The sequence below is a fragment of the Elephas maximus genome, chromosome 1 (assembly GCF_024166365.1).
Source record: "Elephas maximus indicus isolate mEleMax1 chromosome 1, mEleMax1 primary haplotype, whole genome shotgun sequence".
NCBI lineage: Eukaryota > Metazoa > Chordata > Mammalia > Proboscidea > Elephantidae > Elephas > Elephas maximus.
The window spans coordinates 9,890,350-9,912,692 of record NC_064819.1 but is presented as its reverse complement, the minus strand read 5'-3'; the positions used below and the strand labels follow the sequence as shown (position 1 = coordinate 9,912,692).

Sequence of the window (22,343 nt, the reverse complement as noted above, 5' to 3'; positions counted from 1 at the left end):
TAGCAACTCTGTGGGACAGAGTAGAACTGCACCACAGAGTTTCCAAGGAGCGCCTGGCAGATTCGAACCGCTGGCCTCTTGGTTAGCAGCCGTAGCACTTAACCACTACGCCACCAGAGTTTCCACACCTAACAACAACAGAGCATCAAAATACATGAGGTAAAAACTGAAAGAATCGCAAGAAGAAACAGATAAGTCCACCACTATGGCTGGAGTCGTCAGCACCCCTCTGTCTGTCAGCACTTGACAGATAGAGCAGGTAGAAACCAGTGAGGATACAGCTGGACTGAAGAGCACCATCAATGAATGTGATCTAACTGACACATACAGAATACTGCGTCCAACAGCAGCAGGATACACACTCTCCTCAAGCTCACAGGGAACATTCACTAAGACAGACTGCGTCCTGAGCCATAATACAAACCTTAACAAATGTAAAAGAATAAAATCTTACAAAGTATGCTCTCAAAACACAATAGAATTAAACTAGAAATCAATAACAGAAATATAGAAATCCCCAAGCATTTAGAGACTAAACATACTTCTAGATAACTTACAGGTCAAAGAAGAATTCTAGAGACTAAAAACCATTTTGAACTAAATGAAAACAAAAATACAACTTACAAAAATTTGTAAGAAGCAGCAAAAGCAATGCTTAGAGGGAAATTTATAGCATTAAATGCACATATCAGAAAAAAAGAAAGATCTAAAACCAATAATCTAAGCTTCTACCTTAGGAAACTAGAAAAAGAAGAGCAAATTAAATTCAAACAAAGCGGAGTTTAAAAAAAAAAAAAACACTAGAGGAGAAATCAATTAAACTGAAAACGAGAAATTAATAGAGAAAATCAACAAAACCAAAACTGGCTCTTTGAAAAGATCGATAAAATTTAACCAAGGAAAATAAGAGAGAAGACACAATTTATTAACATCAGAAATGAAAGAGGGGCTATCACAATTGATCCCATGAATGTTAAAAGGAAAATTAAGGAATATTATGAACAACTCTATGCCCACAAACTGAGTCAGAACTGACTCAACAGCACCTAACAACAACATGCCCACAAATTTGATAACTTAGATGAAATGGACCTATCTTACAAAATTCATACAAGTATAAATACATAATCTATATATATAAAAAAAAAACCTATAGGTCTATGGAAACCCTGGTGACATAGTGGTTAAGTGCTACGGCTGCTAACCAAGAGGTCAGCAGATCAAATCCACCAGGTGCTCCTTGGAAACTCTATGGGGCAGTTCTACTCTGTCGTATACGGTCGCTATGAGTCAGAATTCACTCGACGGCAATGGGTTTTGTTTTTTGGTTTTATAGGTCTGTTATCTATTAAAGAAGTTGAATCAACAGTAACAGTGTCTCAATACTGGCTCATCAATTATAATAAATGTACCACGATAATATGTTGGTAATAGGAGAAACTGTGTGTGGGAGGAACTCTGTAAAACTGCTCTAAAAAATAAAGTCTATTAAAAAAAAAAATGGAGGACATCTAGGTCAATTGGCATAATAAAGTTTATTAAGAAAATGTTCTGCATCCCACTCTAGTGAGTGGCATTTGGGGGCTTAAAAGCTTGCCAGTGCATCTGGGGTCTTAAACGCTAGCAAGCAGCCATCTAAGCTGCATCGATTGTTCTCAACACACCTGGAGCAAAGGAGAATGAAGAACACCAAGGACACAAGGTGATTACGAGCCCAAGAGACAGAAAGGGCCACACAAATCAGAGACTACGTCATCCTGAGACCAGAAGAACTAGATGGTGCCTGGCTACAACCGATGACCGCCCTGACAGGGAACACACAGAGAGACCCTGATGGAGCAGGAGAAATGTGGGGTGCAGAACTCAAATTCATGTAAAAAGACCAGACTTAATGGTCTGACTGAGATTGGAGGAACCCCAGAAGGCATGGCTGGATGCTCTGTTAACCTAGAACTAAAACCATTCCCGAAGCCCACTCTTCAGTCAAAGATTAGACTAGATTATAAAACATAAAATAATACTCGTTAAGAGTATGCATCTTAGTTCATGCAGATACACGAGACCAAATGGGCAGCTCACGTCAGGGGGCAGGATGAGAAGGCAAGAAGGGACAGGAGCTGGTTGGATGCACATGGGAAACCCGGGGTGGCAAGGGGGAGTGTGTTGTTACATTACAGGGATTGCAACTAGTGCCACATAACAATGTGTGTGTAAATTTTTGTATGAAAAATTAACTTGAGCTGTAAACTTTTACGTAAAGCACAATTAAAAACAACAAAAAAAGTCCGTTTAAGGTCTTGGTGAAAATAAACTCTTCTTTGAATGAGTGGCAGTTAAAAGTACTTGTGGTTAACAGACCATCACCATATGAGGCCAAAACAGTCAGATTCCCCAGGCTTAGCATGCCCCTTACCACTCATCCAGTTTCAGCGTGTGGAGTGCCTGTCGGTCCTTCTGTCTTCTCTCCTGAACACTCTCTCCATGGTGCTTCTGAAATGCCATCAACAGGCTTCCTATGGGAGTGCTGAGGGGAACGCAGGGGAAAGCTTAGGAAAAAAGCCACGAGACCAGCTAAGGCACAATCAACTCCACTGAGCCACTTGTTCATAAACAGCTACGCCAACATTTGACAATTAAAGCGTCCTTGTCAAATAAAGAAAAAACGCTGAGGCAATTTCTCTCCTGGTCTGAACAACAATCACTGCAAATCTCTAAAGTTAACTGGTATAAACAACAGATCTATAAATTGGCCTCTTTTTTTTTTTTTTAAGTCATGAATGATAAATAAATAAGGACGAGAAGGGAAATACGTATATTTATGTCAAGTTCTAGTGAGTAGCTCTATACTGCAGGTTTCTCAGAAATGAGATTAATGGTTTAGAATGGTAGGAGCTGGAAAGGTAGAGGGCATTTTTAATTTGCGAGGAAGGGATACTACTGATTTTGGGGAGTGGGGCCACCAAAATATTAAAATTCAACAGTCTGGTGCCCAAAATGCCAATAGTCACCCACTGAGACATTCATTTAGATTACAGTTGTTATAGTGTTGCAGAGGATTTGGTCAGTGTTTTCTCAAAGGGAACAAACTCCTGAATCTGATATAATGTCAATTCCCTCAGCTACAACTAAAGCAGCCTCATTTTAAAGATTACTTTTGCTGCTAACTTCAGCTTTTCTCTTCAAATCCTGCTGGTATATGACAACAAAAATAATGTCAGCAATGGATATGACCTGCTGAATTAAAAAAAAGAGAGAGAATCTGTAAGGCTATACATAGGTGCCCCGCCAAAAAAAAAGGGGGGGGTGGGTAGTTGGAGGGGAGAGGAAAGCTCTTCTACTTAAAACATTGACAATTGATAAAAACAGAAGGAAAGACAGAAGGAGCAAATCAACATTTTACAACCACCTTTTAAAAACTACCTGCAGCATGGGTCATCGATGAATGCTAAAATTACTAGGTGAAAGATAGCTGCGGAGCAGGATATTTGCACACCTGCTGTACAGATTACTTGTTAATTAAAATGGGGAAAAGATATCTTTGTAATGGAGAAACTGGATAAACACTACCTTCATCAAGTGTAATTGGCATGTGTTGGTCATCTAGTGCTGCTATAACAAATACCACAAGTCCAAATTCAGGGTGTCAGCTCCAGGAGAAGGCCTTCTCTGTCAATTCTGGAGGAAGGTCCTTGTCCTCAACCTTTCCCTGGACAGGGAGCTTCTTAGCGCAGGAACCCCACATCCAAAGGACACGCTCTGCTCCCGGCACTGCTTTCTTGGTGGTATGAGGTCCCTCTGTCTCTCTGCTCACTTCTCTCTTTTATATCTCAAAAGAGATTGGCTTAAGACACAATCTAATCTTGCAGATGTCATCAACAGAGCTGCCACTAATCCACCTCATTACATCACAGTGATAGGATTTACAACATATGGGAAAACCACATCAGAGGACAAAATGGTGGACAATCACACAATATGGGGAATCATGGCCTAGCCAAGTGATATACGTATTTTTGGGGGATGTAATTCAATCCATGACAAGCACATAATTCTAAAATGGCCCCCTAAAATTTCCTGCCCTAACCTTCCAACTATGAATATGATGGGCTACTATGCCTGTGATTATGTTACAAGCAAAAAGGATACTGCAGATATAATTAAAGTTACCAATCAGCTGAATTTGAGTTAATCAAAGAAGAGATTATCTGGGTAAGACCTTTATCAACAGAGTTTTCTGTAGCCAGTGGCAGCAGGGAAGCCAGAGAAATTCGAAGTATGAGAAGGAGTTGATGTGCCGTTGCTCATCTGAAGATGGAAGTGGACAGGGAGGAACGCAAGTGGCCTCCAGGACCAAAGCGTGGTCCCTGGCCGACACCAGTAAGGAAATGGGACCTCAGATCTACGGCCTCAAAGAACTGGATTTTGTCAATAACCTGAATAAAGCTGGAAGCAGATTCTTCCCCAGATCCTTTAGAGAAGATCCCAGTCTGGCCAACATCCTGCTTTTGGTCTTGTGAAACCCTGAGCAGAGAACCCATCTGAGTCCACCTGGACTTCAAATCTACAGAGAACTGTGAGGTAATAACTGAGTGTTGCTTTACGCTGCTAAATCTTCAGTAATTCCTCACACAGCCATGGAAACAAAAACACCAACTAATCAAACTTAACATCACTTAGAATGGGTGACATGTCTCTTGATGCTGTACACGGAGAAGAACTATAACTTCACTGGTGTTGTATTCTTGCCAAAAACATTTAACCTGAAACTAATCATGAAGGGATAATCAGACAAAACTGAGGAACATTCTGGGGGGAAAAAGGCTAATTAGCTTAAATGAATCTTAAGAAATATCACAACGAATTGCAACGTAAAATACTCGATTGGATCCTGGATAAAGGAAAAAAATGCGATAAAGGGCAGTATCATGATAACTGAGGAAATTTCACCATGGACCATATATTACATAAACCAAAAACTAACTGCTGTAGAGTCAATTCCGACTTCTAGCAACCGTACAGGACAGAGTAGAACTGATGCATAGGGTTTCCCAGGCTGTCAATCTTTATGGTAAACCCTGGTGGTGTAGTGGTTAAGAGCTACAGCTGCTAACCAAGAGGTCGGCAGTTCGAATCCACCAGGAGCTCCTTGGAAACGGTATGCGGCAGTTCTACTCTGTCCTATAGGGTCACTGTGAGTCAGAATCGACTTGACAGCAACGGGGTAATGGCTTAAATCTTTAGCAAGCTGACTGCCTCATCTTTCTACCACAGAGTGGCTGGTGGGTCCGAACTGCTGGCCTTTTGGTTAGCAGCCGAGTGCTTTAACCACTGTACCACCAGGGCTTCTGTATATCAGACAGCTGTACTGAATCACTGTTGAATTATTTATCATGGTAACTGCAGTGTGATTTCACTGGAGAACGTTCTTCATCCAGAGAGATTCACGCCGATGCATCTAGAGGTAGTGTTAGAAGTTCTTAAGTGGTTCAGCCGAAAGGAAAAGGAAAAGGAAGAAGGGCACTGGGGCTTTATATACACATAACACACATGTACAGAAAGATCTACAACAAGCACGGCAAAACGGTAGCAACCGGTGAACCTAGTTGACGGGCGTGTGGGTGTTCAATGTACTAATTCACTCAACTTTTCTGTAGGCTTGAATTTTTTCAAAATAAAAAGTTGGGAAACTAAACACAAAAACAAAAAATTTAAAAAGCTAATGAGATAAACAAAATCTCATTTAAAAGTTTTTTTAGCAGAATGTGCTTGTTAACTGTTTCTTATTCCTTTTCCCTACTCCCTTTAAACACCTTTGTTCACACTATGAATAGCTCCTGGTATTAATGATATTTAAACAGTTTTTACCCAGTGAAAACTGGAAGTAAAATAAACAACTGCGGTAGAATTAGAATTGGACAATCAAAGCTACAGCCACCCCAGGCTTAAAAAAAACAAAAACCGTTGCCATCTAGTCGAGCCCAACTTACAGCGACCCTACAGGACAGAGTAGAACTGCCCCGTAGGGTTTCCCAGCCTAGAGAATTTTTGTAGACTCTAAGGAAGTTGTGTCAATTTAGAATCAAACCACGTTAATACTTACCCCAGCAAGGCTCCAATTATACCACCAGCCACCAGGCCACGCAGGCCTAAGTTTATTCTGAAAAGACTTCCTGTGACAGCTATTTAAAAACAAACCAAAAAAGCTAACTTATTAAGTCATCTTTAAATACTAGCATTCCATTTTTAAAAATTCCTTCTAAAAAAGGACAAAACCCTTAAGTCAGCTTTCTGGACCTGATATTAACACGCCAGCACGACCTGAATTTCCTGAATCTAAAATGCCCATACAGCCAGCTTCTCCTTCACTCTGCAGGCTTAAACGAAGAAACACTCCTTTACGAAGCTACCCACTGTCATCGTGTTCATTCCTGTGCACAGGGACCCTACAGGACAGAGTGGAACTGCCCCATCCAGTTACCAGGCTGTACTCTTTATGGAGGCAGGCTGCCACATCTTTCTCCTGCAGAGCAGCTGGCGGGTTCCAGGCTCCGACCTTTCGGTTAGCAGTCAAGTGTTTAACTACTGTGCTACCAGGGCTCCTTTTTACAAAGCTAAATCCTCAGTACATTCTATGGATCCAGTATCTTCTCATCTGGCTTCGTTTTTGCTCACGTTCCTTAAAAATCTGCAATTTCTTCCCTTCCGCCTCTTTCTTTCCTTCAGGAAAGCCTTTCCCTAAATGAAAAAAGAAAATCTTCACGAGGCCTTCCCCCAGCCTCTCACTTTCTGTACTGCTCAACGCTACACCTCTCAGGCAGGCCTGCAGCTGGTACCATGTGGCCTACACTGCCACCTGGCGGCCGGTGCACAGACCCTCTTTTCTTCCCACTGGGACTGGGCACGCATTCACGTTCATTAGTTACCCTCTTCTCCTACACCCAAATACAAGGCAACCAATGCCGTCTCAGGTGGAAACATCTTCTAAAATAATGCCTGCGTTTTTTTATTATGAAAAATACCATATATTAATTTTTTTAACTTTCTAAAATCACAATAAAAATCATCTTTAATCCCATTACCTAGAGATAGGAATATATTTTGAGGATATATCTCATCTTTTTCCAAACGTATTATTTTTAAAAATCAAATCAGGGCCATGCTGTAAATAATGAATTTTTATCTTAACCAAACACGTTATTAAATTCCATATCATAAAACTTTTTCCTACAGATCCACTGCATGCATATATCACAATTTTTGACCAACACTTAGGTTTTTGTATTTGAGGTTGTTTTCAGTAAGGGTGTGATGGTAATTCCTGTATATAATCTTTTTATAAATGTGTTTCCTTAGGACGAACTCATAAAAGTGGAATTTCTAGGTCAAAGGATATAAACACTCTTAAGGCTTTTGACTTGTTACTGAACTGCTATCCAAAAAGGGCGGACAAATCTCGCTGCCCGTGGAGAGCATGTGAGTGCCTGTTCTTCTGTATCCTCTCATTTTCTCTCTCCTGTTTAGAGAGGCCAAAAATGGGATCAAGTTTTAACTTTCATTTCTCTAAATCAGCACAGAAATGCAGTTTTTTAGGTTTAAGCCTCAGCTGTGTCACTTCTGTGAGTTACAAACTCATGTCCTTTGTCCACTGTTCAGGTGAGGGGTCCTCTCTTTCTAACGTGTGAGGAACTTTACACGTTACCTGCACACATTATTACTTCTCTGTTGCTTATTGTTTAGTGTCTCCAATGGTGTAGAGTCATAATCAACTCAAGGGCAACGAACAACAACAACGACATGGTATTCATGACGTGGATAAGTTTAAAAATTTCATGCAGTCAAGTCTGTTAACCATTTCCTCTATGGTTTAGTTTTATACTTTAAAAATATTATCTATTTATATCTTTCTACCCAGAGATCACTTACGCGTTCACTTACAGTAGGTCCCATTATTCAGACTCATTATTCGTGAACTCACTTGCTCCCCAAAATCTGTAACCCCACAATCAATACTTGGCGCACTTCCCTCGTCACTCGTAGACACGCACAGAGCAGCGAAAAATTCGAGTCGCCTGATGTACACATTCCCAGCTGAGGCTGACTACAGGGACACTCTGGTCTCATAAAGGGACACTGCAGGTCTCATACTATGAACAAGTGCCCTCTTCATGGTCTCTTTCCACTCTAATTTTATTACCTCCTTCCTTCTGCTAGCTTTGGGTTTAGTTTACTCTTCACTGTCTAGTTTGTTAAGGTGGAAGTGTGCATTACTCGTTTGAGATCTTTCTTCTTTTCTAAGGGTTTATAACCATAATTTACCATAATTTCCAAGTACTGATTAAGGGGCTCTGGTGGTGCAGTAGCTGAGCCCTCAGCTGCTAACCAGAAGGTTGACATGTTCAAGTCCACCAGCTGCTCCAGGGAGAAAGATGTGGCAGTCTGCCTCCATGAAGATTTACAGTCTCGGAAGCCCCATGGGGCAGTTCTACTCTGTCGTGTAGCGTCATTTTGAGCTGGATTTGACATGATGGCAGTGGGTTTGTGTTTTTTTGTTTTGGAAGTACTGCTTTGGCTGCATTTATAAATCTGGATATGCTGTGCTTTCATATTAATTCAACTCAAAACTTTTCTAGTTTTCCTTGTGATTTCTTCTTCGACTTATGGGTTATTTAGAAATGTGTCGTCTAACAGAAGAAAACATTCTTCGATGGTTACGAGGGTAGGGGAACTCACTAACTAGATAGTAGACACAAGAACTATTTTAGATGAGGGGAAGGACAACACACAATACAGGGGAAGTCAGCCCAACTGGACTAAAAGAAAAGTTAAGAAGTTTCCTGAATACAACCAAACACTTAGAGGGACAGAGTAGCAGGGGTGGGGACCATGGTTTCAGGCGACATCTGGGTCAACGGCCATAACGAAGTTAATTAAGAAAACGTTCTGCATCCCACTTTGGTGAGTGGTGTCTGGGGTCTTAAAACCTAGGGAGCGGATATCTAAGATGCATCAATTGGTCCCAGCCCACCTGGAGCAAAGAAGAATGAAGAACACCAAAGACAAAATGAAAATATTAACCCAAGAGACAGAAAGGGCCACATAAACCAGAGACTTCATCAGCCTGAGACCAGAAGAACTAGATAGTGCCCAGCTACCACCAATGACTACCCTGACGTGGAACACAACAGTGAGTCCCTAACTGAGCAGGAGAAAAGTGGGGTGCAGAGCTCAAATTCACATAAAAAGCCCAGACTTAATGGTCTGACTCAGCCTGGAGGGGCCCCAGAAGGCATGGCCCCTGGACTGTGTTGCCCCAGAACTGAAACCATTCCCAAAGTCAATTCTTCAAAGATTAGAGTGGACCATAAGACATAAACTGATATTCATGAAGACAGTGCTTCTTAGCTCAAATAGATACATGAGACTAAGTGGGCAACTCCTATCTGGAAATGAAATGAGAAGGCAAAAAGGGACAGGAGCTGGTTGAATCCCAGGTGGGACATGAGAAATCCAGGGTGGAAAGGAGAAGCACGCTGTCACATTACAGGGAGAGCAACTATGGTCACATAACAATGTGTGTATAAATTTTTGTATGAGAAACTAACTTGAACTGTAAGTTTTCATTTAAAGTACAACTAAAAAAAAAAAGATATCAATATTCTCTATTTAGTCATTGTCATCTTTACACATCGTTTCCTGTTCGGAAGTCTTTTGTCTGCTATGTCCAATAGATGGGCCCCCTCCAAGACAGTTCCCACTGACTGCTTTTTTTCTGTTTTTGCATGTCTTGTAATTTTTGTTACCGTTGTTGTTAAAAACTGGATGTTTTAGATAGTACACTGTAGCAACTTTGACGTTGCAACCTCCCTGCAACCCTCAGCAGTGTGGTTGTGGTTTTGTTTATGTAGTGATTTGCCCGGGCAAATCCTCTCTACTCAGTTTTTATTTTTATGTTTGGCTTCCCAGAACTGTCCTAGCTTAGTAATCAGCCAATGATTCATCAGAGATTGTGCTTAAACATCTTAAGCCAGTAAGGTTTCCCACCCTTTGCCAGTGTATCTGTCTGTGGCTCAGGGAATGCATTCAAAGTTCATGCAGTTTACAAGTCTTCCCTTGCTTTTATTTTCTGCACTGGCAAGGTCTCACATTCAGCCAAAGACAAGTAGCTCACTAAGGCCCTCACCAGTCTTTTTTGAGTGTGTGTGAATACTTACACATGTCACAGCCTTCCAGAGCGCCAGGGATAGGTAGGATCTTATTAAAGTCCCCTCTGGCTGTTTTCTTACCTGGATACCCTGATACATTTCTGCTTTGTCTGTCGGTTTATTACTTGCCCCCAAAATCCCATTGCCATTGTGTTGATTCTGACTCAGAGCAACCCTATGAAACGGGGCAGAACTGCCCCACAGGCTTTCCAAGGAGTGGCTGGTGCATTCAAACTGTCAACCTTTTGGTTAGCAGCCATACCTCTTAAGCACTGTGCATCTAAAACCTCAGGTTAGCTGCTTCCAGTAACACCTCTAGACGTGGAATTTTCTGTGCTTTGCTCTAAATAAAGTCCACTCCAGTAGCAGAACTGCTGGCCCTCCTGGCCTGCCCTGCCCTTGTGGCACTTTGCACCATGGACCTGGGGGCTAGAGGGTAAGAAAAGCCCCAGGCCAAAACTCCACAGACTACCACTGCTCTCACCAAGATTCAGCAGATACTCCTGAATAAATGCTTCTCAATTTGGTGTATGCTTCTGGTCAATTTCCAGCATCTTTAGACAGTTGTTACTGATAACTCTGTCCAGTTTTTTTTTTGAGGGGGCGGGGGAGAACTTGTCAAGCTCTTCATTCAGCCATTTCAGGCACTGAATATATTTTTACGAATGTCGGACCAATGCCAAATGATAATGGTAAGGGGTGACATCTTGACCTGATTCTGACTTCAGGGGAAATTAGTGTTACGCCATTAAGTGATGTGGATTCAAGTTAAAAATTATAATGCATCAATATATTTTTTATTCTTATTTTACTAATTATTTTTACATTCTACCAAGAAACATTTATTCTACTCTATTATGTACCAAGTGCCTGGGATATAAACAACAAACATTTTTTTCTGAATTCAGAAAAGTCATCTAGTGGGGAAGTAAAACAGGTGAACAACTGCGATACAGTGTTACGAATGTTTTGGTAAAACTATAGTCCTTTATGGAAACACAGGGGAGAGACACTTAAGCAGACCTAAAGATAGGAAAATGGAGGCTAAGGAGGACCCCTTGCAGAAGCTGAGGCTGACAAATGATCTGAACCTTGAATGATAAAGACGGAGTTAAACAAAACTACTTGCACGAGTGGGACGGTGGGTCCAATAAGAGGGACCAGTATACAGGAAGCAAGAATATGATGACTTTAGGAAATACAAGCAGACTCCTAAGGCTGGAGTGAAAGAGAGGTACACTGGGGCCAGATCAGCAACTGACTTCAGAGGCAGGGCCAAGATGGCAGAGTAATCAGACACTTCCTGCGGTCCCTCTTACAACAAAGACCCAAAAAAACAAGCGAACCGATTACATTTGACAATCTAGGATCCCTGAACATCAAAGGCAAAGTTGAAGAACTGGACTGAGCGGCAGGCGGACGGAGAGACGGTTCAGAAGCAACAAGCAGCGCCCTGTAGGCCAGATCAGCTGTGTGCGGTGAGGCAAGCAGTGGTGCTTGGGGCGAGTTTTCCACGTCAGAGGAGACTGAGTGGTACAGTCTCCTCGCGCCTCCAGAACCAGTGAAAAGCAGTGCCCAATCAGCAAAAGCACATGTGTCTAACCTACCATGCAGATCAAAACACACCCCTTTCAGAAAAACCTCTTTCCCATTTACCTGACCCCTCCCCACTCTACACTGGGTCTCGAGCCAGCTCCACAGATTGCTGTGTCCCCTGGGCCGGAAGTAGGACTTATCACACATCCTGAGCCACTCTCCCAGCCTTAGAGAGAGAACAAATTAACAAACAGGAAAAAATAATCTGCCGGCTCCCCTAAGCCAGGAACTCAGGGCAGGCACAGCTCCTTTGCCTAGGCACAGGCAAAAGGGGTTCATGGACGTTGAATGCCTTTCACCCCTGCATAGACCTGTGTGGGCCCATTTCAACAGCGTAGGCCCTCTTTAGCACAGTACAACATGGTATATACCTGAAGCCTGACTTCAACTGTATCACCTATATGGCAGAGAGGCAAGTTCATGATATTTGACACTGCTCTGCCTATTAAGAAGAGTCCTCACCTACCAACATCAGGGGGCTGAGGACTGGTGGCTCCACGTATGACACCTAGCCACCCATGACATGGGTCCAAGAATAAGTGGTGCCTCCCAGTCCTTACAGCCAACAGCGTTGGGTGCCCATAGTCTGGCTGCAAAACCCACCCACCTACGCACCGTAGGGAACAGGGACACGCTTTCCTCCCAGACACTCAGGGGCTGCTGTCAGCCCCCTGCCTTGCTCAACACGTGACCCTCTACTGCAGCCCCATACCTGTGCCTACACCAAACACCCTTGCTCATCTAGGGCTGTAGGTGACAGCCTGTACCACACACTTAGTGACCGACAGTCTGGGTACCTGAGCTGCAACCATACTAGAAAAGCAAATGGACTCCTGGGTTCACATACCTAGTAACAGGTCTAACCACCAGGTGATAGGACGTTAGAGCTTCAAAGGTGCCCGTAATCAAACTAGCTCTCATGAGCAGCCTATTTGGGCATATCAAAACAAAACAAGAAACTAGGACACAGTAAGCAAACATGAAATAAATAAATATAACTTATTGATGGCTTGGAGACAACAGCCAATAATAAATCACATAAAGAGGCAGACCATGACGGCTTCAGGAGGCTCCCAGAACACAGAATCAAGAAATCTTCCAGAGGAAGAAAATTTCCTGGAATTGCCAACGGTAGAATACAAAAGATTAATATACAGAACTCTTCAAGAGCTCGGGAAGGAGATTAGGCAAAATGCAGAACGAGCCAAGCAACACACAGACAAAGCAGCAGAGGAACTTAAGAAGATTACAGAAGAGCACAATGACAAATTTAGCAGACTGCAAGAATCCATAGAGAGACAGCAAACAGAAATCCAGAAGATTAACAATAAAATTTCAGAATTAGACAACTCAATAGAAAGTCACAGGAGCAGAACCAAAGCAATGGAAGTCAGAATTACTGAGACTGAAGATAAAGCATTTGATACCAACTTATTTGAGGAAAAAATCAGGTCAAAGAATTTTAAAAAGTGATGAAACCCTAAAAATTATGTGGGACTCTATCAAGAGGAATAACCTACAAGTGACTGAAGTACCAGAACAGGGGGGATAATAGAAAATACAGTGAGAATTGTTGAAGATTTGTTGGCAGAAAACTTCCCTGATATCGTGAAAGATAAGAAGATATCTACCTAAGACACTCATCGAACTCCATATAAGGTAGATCTCAAAAGAAAGTCACTAAGACATAGTATGATAAACTTGCCAAAACCAAAGATAAAGAGAGAATTTTAAGAGCAGCTAGGGATAAACGAAACATCACCTACAAAAGAAAGTCAATAAGACTCAACTCAGACTACTCAGCAGGAACCATGCAGGCAAGAAGGCAATGGATGACATATATATAAAGCCTTGAAGGAAAATAATGCCAGCCAAAACTTATATATCCAGCAAAACTGTCTCTCAAATATGATGGTGAAATTAGGGCATTTCTAGATAAAGAGAAGTTTAGGGAATTTGCAAAAACCAAACTAAAATTTTAAGAAATACTAAAGGGAGTCCTCTGGTTAGAAAATCCATTAATATCAGATAACAACCCAAGACTAGAACACAGTACAGAGCAACCAGATAGCAACCCACATAGGGAAGTTGCAAAAATAAATCAAAGCTTAAAACACTGAAAATAGGGAAACAGAGATGTCATTATGTAAAAGATGACAACATTAAAACAAAAAACAGGGAATAAAAAATGTAGTCACAGATCTTTCATATGGAGACGAAGTCAAGGTGATACAAAGAAATAAAAGATTTTTTAAACTTAGAAAAACAGGGGTAAATATTAAGGTAACCACAAAAGAAACTAACAATCCTATACACCAAAATAAAAAACACAAAAAACATAAAGACTCAGCATATACAAAATCAACAAGAATGAAAATGATGAAAAGGAAATACAAAAAGAATAACGACTCAGCACAGAAAATGAAGTGGAACAAAGAAACTGTCAATAACACACAAAAAAAGACATAAAAATGACAGCACTAAACTCATACCTGTACATATTACGTTGAATGTAAGTGGAGTAAATGCACCAGTAAAGAGACAGAGAGTGGAAGAATGGATTAAAAAACACAATCTCTCTATATGCTGCCTACAGGAGACACACGTTAGGCTTAAAAACACAAAAACTCAAAGGATGGAAAAAATATATATTGTGCAAACAACAATCAAAAAAGAACAGGAGCAGCAATATTAATTTCTGACAAAATAGATTTTAAAGGAAAATCCACCACAAAGGATAAGGAAGCACACTAATGATTAAAGGGACAATATACCAGGAGGATATAACCATAATAAATAAAATGGATCAAAGACCTAAATATAAAATCTAAAACAATTAAAGATCCTGGAAGAAAAAATAGGGACAATGCTAGGAGTCCTAATACTTGGCATAAACAGAATACAAACCATAAATAACAATGCACAAATACCAGAAGAGAAACTAGATAACCAAAAGAGTAAAAAGACAACCTACAAACTGGGAAAAAATTTTTGGCTACTACAAATCCAATCAGTGTCTAATCTCTAAAATCTACAAGATACTGCAAAACCTCAACAACAAAAAGACAACCCAATTAAAAAATGGGCAAAGAATATAAACAGGCATTTCACCAAAGAAGACATCCAGGTCACTAAGATACATGAGGAAATGCTCACGACCATTAGCCATTAGAGCAGTGAAAATCAAAACTACAACGAGATACCATCTCACCCCAACAAGGCTAGCATTAATCCAAAAAACACAAAATGATAAACGTTGGAGAGGTTGTGGAGAGCCTGGAACACTTATGCACTGCTGGTAGGAATGCAAAATGGCACAACCACTTTGGAAATCAATTTGGTGCCTCCTTAAAAAGCTAGAAATAGAAGTACCATACGTTCCAGCAATTCCACTCCTTGAAATATATCCTAGAGAAATAAGAGCCCTCAGACGAATACATATATGCAGGCCCATGTTCACTGCAACACTGTTCACAATAGCATAAAGACAGAAACAACCTAGGTGCCCATCAACAGATGAATGGATAAACAAATTATGGTATATTCACACAATGGAATACTATGCAACGATAAAGAACAACAATGAATCCGCACAACATCTCATAACATGGATGAATGTGGAAGGCATTATGCTGAGTGAAATTGGTCAGTTGCAAAAGGACAAATATTCTATGAGACCACTGTTATAAGAATTCAAGTTAAGGTTTAAACACAGTAAAAAACATTCTTTGATGGTTAAGAGGGTGAGGAGGGAGGGAGAGGGGAATTTACTACCTAGATAATAGACAAGAATTATCTTAGGTGAAGGGAAGAACAACACACAATACAGGGGAGGTCAGCACAACTGGACTAAAACAAAAGCTAAGAAGTTTCCTGAATACAATCAAACACTTAGAGGAATAGAGTAGCAGAGGCGGGGACCATGGTTTCAGGGGACATCTAGGTCAACTGGCATAACAAAGTGTATTAAGAAAATGTTCTGCATCCCACTTTGGTGAGTGGCACCTGGGGTCTTAAAAGCTAGCAAGTGGCCATCTAAGATGCATCAACCGGTCCCTACCTACCTGGAGCAAAGGAGAATGAAGAACACCAAAGATACAAGGAACATATGAGCCCAGGAGACAGAAAGGGCCACATAAACCAGAGACTTTATCAGCCTAAGACCAGAAGAACTAGATGGTGCCTGGTTACCACCAATGTCCGCCCTGTAAGGGATTACAACAGAGTCCCTGCTGGAACAGGAGAAAAGTGGTGTGCAGAACTCAAATTCTAGTAAAAAGACCAGACTTAACGGTCTGACTGGGACCGGAAGGATGCCTGAAGACATGGCCCCCGGGCTCTCTGTTAACCCAAAACTAAAACCATTCCTGAAGCCAACTCTTCAGACAAAGACCAGACTAGACTATAAGACATTAAAAGATACTTGGGGAGAGTGTGCTTCTTAGCTCAAATAAATAACGTGAGACTAAATGGGCAGCTCCTGTCTGGAGGCGAGATGAGAAGGCAGGGAGGGACAGGAGCTGGCTGAAGGGACACGGGAAATACAGGGTGGAAAGGAGGCATGGGCTGTCACATCTTAGGCAGAGCAACTAGGGTCAAATAACAATGTGTGTATTAATTTTTGCATGAGAAACTAACATGAACTGAAACTTCCACCTAAAGCACAAAAAAACCTGACTTCGGAGGGACGGGTACCTACTAAAGAATTTCAAGCAGAGAAGTGGTATAATCATATCCATTTTTCAAAGAAGCAACTAAGGCAACAGTGGAGATGGAGCAGGCCAAGGGTAGACGCAGGGATGACCTGGTGGTCGCAGTAGGAATCACGAGGAGACAGGAGATTCCATGTATATTTAAGAAGTAGAATTGATAGGACTAGGAATTTGGAAAGAGCCATATCATTCCCCAGTTTGTGGTTTTAGCACTTAGCAAGGTAGCTGATTGAGAACGTAACAGCAGGAGACAGTATGGAGACAGGAGAAAGCAGACAAAAGTTTGGTTTGGATAAAGGCAGCCGAGCCTATGAAATACCCATGTAAAAATGTTTGCAAATTAGAAAAAGGCAAATTCTAGCTGCTCCAATGCTGTTAAAAATCAGAGGCTCCTTGGGTGGCTGGCACAAACGGTTAAGTGTTGGGCTACTAGTAAAAGGTTGGTAGTTCAAACCCACCCAGAGTCATCATGGAAGAAAGACTTGGTAATGTTTCCAAAAGGTCACAGCTACGAAAACCCTACGGCGGGCAGTTCTACCCTGAAATACGTCGGGTCACCATGAGTTGAAATTGACTCGACAGCAACTGGTTTTCTTCCCCCCCAAGGCTGTTATTGCCTATTTGTAGTTTATATTTTTTAATGTTTTTATTAAAATGTTAAGTTCCAACTATGTACATGTATGTGTTTGCCTGCGTGTGTATGCATATGCGTAGAGAAATAGAGAGCGTACCAAAGAACAAGACTGCACGAGTGCTAATGCAAACGGGGTAAAGTATTAACAGCTGAGTCTTCGTATATAAAGGGCAAATGGTGCTCCTTGCATTATTTTTATTTTTGCAACGTTTTGTAAGGTTGAAATTATTTCCAAATAAAAAGTTTTAAAAAATGTTATGTTTGGCATGTGTATGTGTGCTTTTGTGCGTGAGAGAATATACATGAGTTAAGAGAGTGACTGAGTGTCTACGGCCGTTAACTTCATTTACATTTTCAGAAATAATTCAATGCTCATTTTAAAGACGACATATCTACCAGAGGCAGGTAACTTTAAAAAAAAAAATCCAAACTCTTAACAAAGAAAAATCTGGCTCCTTCCTACCTCACCTCATCAGTCTCATCTCAAGCCACCCTTCCCCTCACTCACTATGTTCCAGTCATACTAATCTGCTTTGGAGGGACTTTGTTGCCTTAGTGTCTTCATCCTTGATGTTCCCTCTGTCTGGGCCAGTCTTTGCAAGATTTCAGGTACCTTCCCATCCTTCAGGTATCAGCTTAAATGTTACTTCCTAGGAAAGCCTTCACTGACCACTCTGTCTACTTTAGATCCCATTGCCCCATCTATTTGTTACTTTCTACCACAGTAACCTGTTTTTCCCATTCACCCTGCCCATAAAATTCTACGAAGGCAGGGGCCATCTCTATTTTGCTCACCATGAACACCCAGGGCCAAGCACAATACTCTCCATACATACATTTTACAAGAATGTTGAATAAAGGGTAATGAGAAACCAACCAAAGAGTTTAGTTGCTCTGATTTATAAGTCCTTATGTATTTACTAAACTCTACTTAAAAACATTAAAAATGTAAACAGGAACAAATCAATCTTACCTCCTGCAACGACAAAATGGCTTAGGGCATTTTTATTTCGGTAGACGTTTAGACCAGTGTTCACTGCGCTGGGAAGAAGGGAGAAGGAGGAGACCATAAGATTTAAAGCATAACCTACTTATCTTCCTGACTGCTGTTTTCATGAAAGTGATAGGTACTAATTTAGAACAGCCTACTAGGTCAACCTCTGGTCTAAGTCTAAGCCCCTTCAATGTGCTCCAGATTGCTAATACGCCTCTGGGTTTTCTAGGCAGACCTTCTGCTGAAGAATGGACCAAAGAATAATAAAATTTCTGGAATAAATATCCACTTAGAAATAGAAATGCAAAGAAGAGTTTCGCAAAATTTTTCTTACTTAGACGCCTTGTATCAAAAAAACGACTAACTGGTAAATCACCATAATAGATGCCAAACTACAACTGAATAGTCTTCCATATAGATAGACAAAAGTTCCTGTGAAAGAGGCGTTATGAATCACTTTAATGTGGGTGCTCAATTTTTATAATCCCACTTGCTCAAAAGATGTGCTCCTAAAAGAAAATGAGGACCCTCTCTCAGGAGTCAAAGAAAACTCACTTGAATATAGTCACAAACATTGTAGTTCTCCAACTCCAGCGCCAGCCATACCGAATGAAGCCTCGTGTGGCAGCACGATGGGCAGATTGCTAAAGGAAATAAAAAGACTGTGAGATTCCACCACAGCATGACAGTTTTCTTATTCTTAAACTGTGGTGGAGAAATGTCGGTTATGGATTAGGCAGAATGTCAGCTATGGATTAGGCAGGTATACCCGAACAGATAGAAATAACAAGCATACTAAAGAAATCCCTAGAAATAGCCTTCTTTAAGAATTGAGGCTCAGCCAGTAGTACCATGTGCATCCAATTCTACCAGGAGCTAGAAAAGGAACCAAGTAACCATCAATTAAAGTATTTATTGAGAATTTATGAGAATTCTCATAAGTATTTATTAAGAATCTATGTGCCAACCACCATTACAGATATAAAACCAGTATCAGACATGCCTTCTATAGCCAAGAAATCCTGGGGAAGAGAGAACAACATAAAATAAAGACAAACAACTAGTTAAGTACTAAACTAAAAGCTAAGGATTAAAGGGATACAGGTGTGCAGGAAAGGAACCGAGAAAAAGGAACTAATATTTACTGAAGGAAGAGAGAACAACATAAAATAAAGACGAACAACTAGTTAAGTACTAAATTAAAAGCTAAGGATTAAAGTGATATAGATGTGCAGGAAAGGAACTGAGAAAAAGGAACTAATGTTTACTGAAGGAGCCTTGGTGACACAGTGATTAAGTGCTTGGTCACTAACCAAAAGGTTGGTGATTCAAACCCATCAGCCATTCCAAGAGAGAAAAGATGTGGCAGTCTGCTTCCATAAAGATTACAGCCTTGGAAACCCTATGGGGCAGTTCTACTCTGCCCTACATGGTCACAATGAGTCAGAATCAACTCAATGGCAACAGGTTTGGTATTTTTTTGGTAACTTCTACTTTAAAGGCATTTTGATATACTAAAACAAACAAGCAAAAAAACCACTGCCACTGAGCTGACACTGACTTATAGCAGAACTGCCCCATAGGGTTTCCAAAGAGCAACTGCTAGATTTGAACCGCCGACTTTTTGGTTTGCAGAAAAGCTCTTAACCACTGTACCACCAGGCTCCTCTATATACTATGTCATCTAATTTTACAACATTCTCTTAAGGCAGGTTTTAACCAAAGCTTAGAGAGGACATTTCTAACCACCATTACCCAACCAGTAAGGAATAAAGTCAGAATTGAAAGGTAGGTCTGTTTGCCTCCACAGCCCATTTTCACTAGACCATCATGAGGCAAGTTTGGTATATTATAAGGCAAATTCTGGATTTTTAAAGAATCTAAGAGAATACCTAGGCATCTTGGGCAAGTTAAAACTTCTCTGAGAGGAATCAGTATGGACTCACGGTTTTTAATAGATAGATATATAAACAGACATGTGTATGAATGAACACATCACACACACACATTTCCTAACTATGTCTGCCTCGGTCCTGGAAGCAGGGATACTTCAGGAGCAATAAGCATGTCTAGCACCCAGGTCTTAGTTTCCAAATACCATTCTCCACTAAAAAACTAGAGCTCCCTGGAGGAATGGCTAATTTCAGGACTGAGGCTGGAAAAGTAAAAGATTTGCCAGGAACATCTTGCTGGGCCAGAAAGTAAAGACATGCTCAAAGAATTAATGAGGACATATCAAAAGGACACAGGTGCTAACTTGAAGGGGCTTCAACCGTCCAAATGTAGAACAATTTCAGTATCAAAATAAACAATGATAGTAAAGGATTATAACTCTCAAAATAAAATAAGAATCCACGAGTCCATACTAATATTAAATAAATGAAAAGGAAAAATTCTTCCTTATAGCAGAATAAGAAGCCCTGGTGGCATGGTGGTTAAGAATTCGGCTGCTAGCCAAAGGACTGGCAAGTCGAATCCACCAGTTGCTTCTTCGAAACCCTGTGGGGCAGTTCTACTCTGTCCTACCGGGTCACTATGAGTTGGAATTGACTTGACAGTAACGGGTTTGGTTTTGGTTTTACAGTAAATACAACCAACAACTGTAGAAAGAATGACAGAATTAGAAAATGAACATTTGACAACATTACGGTAATAACTGTTTCAAGCAAGAATCATTACTGAATGCCAAAACTAGATGAAAGAAATCTGGTGGAAAAAACAGGATATTTACATACTTTCAAAGTATCTCCCTGTAAGATTAACTACAAAGGAAGAAAATAATAACTTTACAGCAGATAAACCTGGCAGAGACCATCTTAGCCAAGTGATTAAAGTAAATATCACCAATAAAAGGACGTGTTTCCTGACATGATGACCTCAGAAGGACCCAACGGCAATTCTATCATACTGCTGCCAAATAAATAACATGAAACTAATCATGAAGAAACATCAGAGAAACCCAAATTAAAGAACATTCTACAAAGTAAATGGCCCACACTCTTCAAAAATATCAAGGTCATAAAGACAAAAAAGAGATAGCAACAGTTTCAGATTAAGCTTAAGGAGTCGTAGCAGCCAAATGCAATGTGGGGTCCAGTAGATCCTAGACCAGAAAAAAAGTTATTTTTCTCTTTTATAAATGATATTAGTAGGACAACTAGCAAAATTTACATAAGGTCTATAGCTAATAGTACTATATCAGTTTAATTTCCTGCTTTTAACAATTATATTGGGCTTATGTAAGCGAATGTCCTAGTTTTAAGAAATACACATTGAAATATTGCATCAACTTACTCTTGAGCAGTTCAGAAAAAATAAGTGTATATTATACAGAGGGAGAATGATGAAGCAGACGTGGTAAAACGTTATCAAGTGGTTAAACCCGAAGACCTAAAATTGAAACTTTATTATATTGCTGAGATAGTTGGAGGCAAGGGAGCTGGCGGCACATCATTTGAGTGAAAGGTATATAGGAATTCTTTCTACTGTTCTTGCAACTTTTCTGTAAGTTTGAAATAATTTCAAAAGAAAAAATTAAAAAAACAACTTCTGAGCTTTGATTTTCTCACCTATACAACACAGTTGATGTGCAGGTCTGACTGGATAACAAATGAGTTAGCAATCTATAAACTATAAAGTTCTACTTGTTGTTGTTATTAGTTACCACTGAGTCAGCTCCGACTTACGGTGACCTGATGTATAACAGAATGAAGTTACCCAGTCCCTCGCCATCTCCGTGATCTTTGATAAGTTTGAGCCCACTGTTGAGGCTACTGTGTCAATACATCTCATTGAAAGTTTTCCTCATTTTCACTGACCCTCTACATTACCAAACACAATGTCCTCCCCTAGTGACTCATCTTTCTTGATAACATGTTCAGAGTAAGCAAAATAGTCTCACTGTTCGCACTTCTAAGGAGCACTCCAGTTGTATTTAAGACTGATTTTTACATAAACGCTAACTAGTGTTTTAGTGAGAGCTAGGGTGACACAAAGTTTGTCCTCTACTACTAACCAAAAGGAAACCCTGGTGGCATGGTTGTTAAGTGCTACCGCTGCTAATCAACAGGTCAGCAGTCCGAATTCACCAGGCACTCTCCTTGGAAACTCTACAGGGCAGTTCTACCCTGTCCTATAGGGTCGCTATGAGTCAGAATCAACTCGACGGCACTGGGTTTGGTTTTGGGTTTTTGGACTAACCAAAA

The 22,343-nt window shown here is 40.7% G+C and overlaps 1 protein-coding gene across 1 annotated transcript in view; it reads right to left on the bottom strand.

Moving 5' to 3' along the window:
• The window catches only part of TIMMDC1 (translocase of inner mitochondrial membrane domain containing 1), a 31,082-nt gene that overhangs the window by 5,411 nt on the left and 3,328 nt on the right, over positions 1-22,343 (bottom strand). Inside the window, exons 3-6 of the mRNA XM_049877177.1 lie at positions 18,694-18,782; positions 18,118-18,185; positions 6,101-6,179; positions 2,414-2,524 (exon numbers count right to left, since the gene is read on the bottom strand). Coding sequence (XP_049733134.1) covers positions 2,414-2,524; positions 6,101-6,179; positions 18,118-18,185; positions 18,694-18,782 — 347 coding nt within the window. The remainder of the gene's footprint in view (positions 1-2,413; positions 2,525-6,100; positions 6,180-18,117; positions 18,186-18,693; positions 18,783-22,343) is intronic.